This window comes from Apium graveolens, unplaced genomic scaffold (genome assembly GCF_009905375.1).
Source record: "Apium graveolens cultivar Ventura unplaced genomic scaffold, ASM990537v1 ctg4912, whole genome shotgun sequence".
Lineage (NCBI taxonomy): Eukaryota > Viridiplantae > Streptophyta > Magnoliopsida > Apiales > Apiaceae > Apium > Apium graveolens.
In genome coordinates this window covers 32,282-37,435 of record NW_027418739.1, presented here as the reverse complement: position 1 = coordinate 37,435, position 5,154 = coordinate 32,282, and the positions used below count along the sequence as shown (strand labels likewise).

Genomic DNA, 5,154 nt, shown 5'->3' with positions numbered 1-5,154 from the left:
TACGAAAACGAAATGAGAGAAATGAAATTATGAGATGTAAGGCCCGACTGGTAGCCCAGGGATTCTCTCAAAGGCCTGAATTAGATTACCAAGATACTTACTCTCCTATGATGGATGGAGTCACTTTTCGTTTTCTGATAGGTATGGCTTGTATAGAAAGACTGGAAACATGTCTCATGGACGTTATTACAGCCTACCTTTATAATTCACTTGATAGTGATATTTATATTAAAATCCCTGAAGGATTAAAGATAGATGAAACTAAGCCTCGACATTTATACTCAGTTAAATTACAACGATCATTATATGGCTTAAAACAGTTTGGTTGTATCTAGTACAACAAGCTTAATGAATATTTATTAAATGATGAGTATGTTAATAATCAAGTGTGTCTGTGTGTGTTTATCAAAACGTCATCAATTGGTTGTATTATTATTGATGTGTATGTGGATTATTTGAATATTGTCGGTACTTCCGAAATATTACTAACACTGATGCTTATTTGAAAACTGAGTTTGAAATGAAAGATCTTGGAAAGACAAAAATTTATTTAAGTATACAAATGGAACACTTATCTTCTGGTATACTTGTTATAATATAATAATGATTGTCAAAACTTAATCAAGAAGACACATAAAACTTATCGAGGAAGTCTCTCAAACTTATCGAGGAAGATTTGCACAGCTCTTAAAGATCAAACTTAGTAAGGAAGAATTGTAAAATTTATTAAGGAAGATTTACAAAACTTACTATTGAAGAACTATGATACTTTTCAAAGAAGATTTAGATAGCTTCCTTAATAAGATTTGTCAACCAACTTTTATAAATCGGACATTCAGTTATTGAAATGAGATATACTAAAATATATTGAAATATAATTCTCTCTTCAACTTCTATTCTCTCTGCACGTGTAATTATTAAGTAATTTATAATCAAATAATTCAAGATTTACATCATGTTATTTACAACGGTTGATGTATAGTTTATAGACATTCTAGTATAAGCTTCTCCTTTCACATTTATTCATATTTTTTTACACTCAGGTTGAATTTATCTTTGCCATGAATAACACAGTGTCCTTCATTGAAACTCGGATATTAATTTTTGAAATTTACTCACCACACTTGGGTAAATTTTCCACCAAAATACTACCATTTCCTGTCAACGATAAAATGATAAGGTCCATCTTAATGTCATTTGGTCATTTATGAACTTCATTCGAACAAAAACAAAAAATAAATAATAAGACGAGAACATCCATTTCAATCAATTTGATACTTTTATTCATTATCGTTGCCAGTACGGGTCAAAATTAATAATTATTATTATTGTGTATTAAACAGTGAACTAATTGCACCGCTTACAAAACATCTTACGATTACAAAACATCTTACTACTAGCACAATCTGGTGCAACTTGAATCGATTGCTCAGCTCTCAGCATTACACAACTCCCTCAAAACCTATGAACAATATTTGTATCCATTCAAATGATATTTTTTAATTAGTAACCCGAGTGACCCCCATTTGGCATATTATGCTAATATAATGTACAAACTTTATTAGCAAAGATAAAATAATATAAAGTGTACACACTGAAACTAAAGAACAACTTTTATTATTATATGTATAATAAGACAATTACTACAACAATTCAAGCCTTCAGAAGGTCAAATTGTGAGGGATCTTTATTTAGTACAAACCAAAGGCTTCAAAAGCTCTCAACTTTAAAGTTCTGTGTCAAGACCAGAAAGTAGTTCAAATTCTGTATAACAATGTCTGCATACCAGTAGCCAGAAAGCCAGGGCAAGGACTTGTCATGTGTCTCTGAAGATATACTTAAGCAACTCCCAACAGTTTCTTCACATCCTTCTGCAAATGGTAAGGTAAAAATGGTTCCATCATATTACTTATCTGATCTCGGTGATCCAGGTATATTCGTATAGAAATCTTACTGATCCGCGTATATGTAGTTTAAACTAGCACATAAAAGTCTTACCTCGATGCTTAGAGGAGATGTTGTGGGTGCATAGCGATCAACAACCTTCCCATCTTTGTCAACCAGGAACTTGGCAAAGTTCCACTTAATGCCGTCACCAAAGAGTCCACCTTTGGTAGACTTGAGGTACTTGTACACTGGAGCAGCATTGGATCCATTGACATCAACCTGAAATTCGAGTACCAATAGTAACACATCATTTATAGTCACTTAACACCAAGTTGAATAAGCAATATGTAAAATCTCCAAGGCTGTGTTCACTTGGGTCGTTGGGTGGAAACAAAGTAAACTTGAACTGATTCAATATGTATGAACAAACAATTACTACTTCCCGGTCAATTGTTTTGGTTTAAATTATGGTTGGTTGATTCCAATTTCAGAAAACCATGGTCAGTTCTTGCTTCCGCCAATTTCTTCATATTTCTTATAATAATTTCACTCATATTTTTCATTCACCCCAAAATCCATATCTTTACACCTTATATTTTTCATGAAAGTTCAATTCCATTTCCAACATACATCATTGCTTCCATGTGGACACGACTTTAGAATCTTGCAGGACTTCTATAACAAAGATTGGCAGAAACTTAAGTATACAAACTAATACGATCATATAATCTTTCTACCTTGTCAAATATGGGGTACTCGGCTTTAAAGCGAGTGCAAGCAAACTCTACAATCTCTTCATTGCTACCGGGCTCTTGTGCACCAAACTGGTTGCATGGAAAAGCAAGAATCTCGAGGCCTGTAAATGACAAAAAGAAGGGATTCATTGTCTAGGAGCTGGAAAAAAAAATTGTAGCCTTTAACATGCCCTAAGCTTCGAGGACAATGAAATGTTTGAAATGCTTGACAAATGGGACAGTTTGTTTTTTCTTTTTTCAACAAAGAATTTAGGTTCAAATGCCTACCTTGATTCTTGTACTTCTCGTATAACTGAGCCAACTCTGTGTAGTTTGAATTGGTAAGGCCACTGCAGTAGATAAATCAAGGATATCAAGTTAAATATATTGTCAAGAATCAAATATTTGCACTACTAAATACAGCATAGTTAATAGACTCGCTCATTATGTTTCACTCAAAATACTACTATTGGGTTAATAGATAATTTGACTTGTCAATAGATTTCAAACATACCATTGAGATGCAACATTAACTATCATCAGAACCTTTCCCTTGTACTTGCTAAGCTCCACATCGTTACCCTTAGCATCCTGAGATTAGTTAAGAAAAAAAGTCATCACATGGCAAAGCCTTAGACAACAAAAACGCAGCGCAAGGACGTGCAAAAGGCATTATCTCCACAAAACAGTGAGGTCTTCATTAACTATAATTTAATTAGCTACAGCCTACAGCATTACAGCCAATACATCTTATGACAGTAGCCCGAGGGAGAATGAAAGTAAGATGTGGTGAATAACAGATATATAATGGGGAATATGTGAATTCTAAAACCCTTGTATAAGCCTAAAACACGTCGAAAATGCAAACTAAACGTCTTGTGGGCTTAAGTAATCAAGAGTACACATTAGAAAAACCGATTAATCAAACACACACACACATTACTTAAAAAAATAATAATTTTTCCACACATATTCCAACATTTCTTGAAAGTCCAAAAGAACAAGCTAAACATTTTATGATTAATGACATTACCCACTTCTTGTATTAGTAGTACAATTAACTAAGACCAATTGAAAACAAACAATATAAACACAATCATACATATTTAAACATATATAAAATCATATAAAGAGAATAAACAGCAACCCATGTATCAAAATCAAGAAACAAGAAAATGGGCCTCACCAAAATTAAAATTTACACAAATATATAGACAGGATGTATGTAAGTATATACCTTGACAGTGAAGTCATGGATGGATTGAGCATTGCTGGACTGACTAGCCATTGAGTGATCTGACCTGATACTTACAAAAAGATGTCTTTTTGAAGAACTGGGCTTGTATTTACTGCAAGAATCAAGAACCCTAGTAGAAATAGGCCTTGAAATTGAAGGGATTTGAAGAGAATTCAAAAGGGTGTTTTTAGAAGCTAAAAGTAAAGGCTTTGAAGGCGAAAAAAGAAGGGTTTTTTGAGTGAGAAATCTAGCTGAAGAACAAAGCATGGTAGATGTTGAATTGGGTTTTCAAGATTTATATATATAGAGGTGGGTAGATACAGAATGTGTATTATTAATATGTGAGCAGTGACGCAGCCAGAGATGTGTGTGAATGCAGAGGATGAAGATGTTTTGAAACGTGGCAGGTGAAGGGGTTGACACGAGGCAAGGCCGTGTATGGATGTGGTGTAATTCTAGAACCGGAGATGCGGCTTGTTGGCTGCCTTTACTTTACACTTTAAACATTATTAAACTTTTTTTTGGTAAATAAAATTCATCCAAACTTCACTTTTGATAGGCTTGGTTTTATATCCGGTAGTTTAAATCCTGTGCGATGTACGAATTCGCTAAAGTTTAAATAATTTTAAAATTTTGTTTATTCAATCATATAAGAACTTTAATATATTTAAATATATAATTATAGATTTATAAGAAAAATAATAAAAGAATTAGGAAGAAGTTGTATTCATAATTTATTAGAATAAGTTTTAGCCGTAGTTTAACATTTATTTTTATTTGTAATAATCAAAATAGGGGGATAACTGTTGAACCAAAATAAACCTCATTTCAGTTATTATATTATATTTTGTCTTAACCCGAGCCACATTATATCACTTAGAATAATTTATATCACAAGTATAATTTAGTTTGCTAAAATTGATTTTAGCCAGAAATATCAATTAAAATAATGTAAAACTAAATATGAGTTAGAATTTCAAATTGGTTTAAGACGTTGACTTTAGTATCAATAATAATGATATAAAGTTTGATATGAAATAGAATATAAATTGATAAAGAAAATTGACGTTATTATCAATTAGAATTAAAATTGACCGATTGACCGACTGATCAATTAGAATTATAATAATTAACTAAGGGTCTAAGGGTAATTAAGTAATTTCAGCAAGTATAGATCGACTACCAAATTTTTGATGTTTCGTCTATTATAATATAATATAGATTTTGCCTTAACCCGAGGCACATTATATCAGTTAGAATAATTTATATCAGTAGTATAATTTAATTTGCTTAAAT

At 32.1% G+C, this 5,154-nt stretch overlaps 1 protein-coding gene across 1 annotated transcript; it reads right to left on the bottom strand.

Annotated features, from left to right (window-relative positions):
• Window positions 1-1,601: 1,601 nt before the first annotated feature.
• On the bottom strand, window positions 1,602-4,214 carry LOC141702360 (putative phospholipid hydroperoxide glutathione peroxidase). Its single transcript, XM_074506060.1, has 6 exons — window positions 3,859-4,214; window positions 3,136-3,212; window positions 2,910-2,971; window positions 2,625-2,743; window positions 1,999-2,166; window positions 1,602-1,871 (listed from the first exon to the last, which is right to left on the bottom strand). Exons 1-6 carry the CDS (start codon window positions 4,123-4,125, stop codon window positions 1,839-1,841), a joined length of 726 nt encoding a protein of 241 aa, XP_074362161.1. The 5' UTR covers window positions 4,126-4,214; the 3' UTR covers window positions 1,602-1,838.
• Window positions 4,215-5,154: the final 940 nt, after the last annotated feature.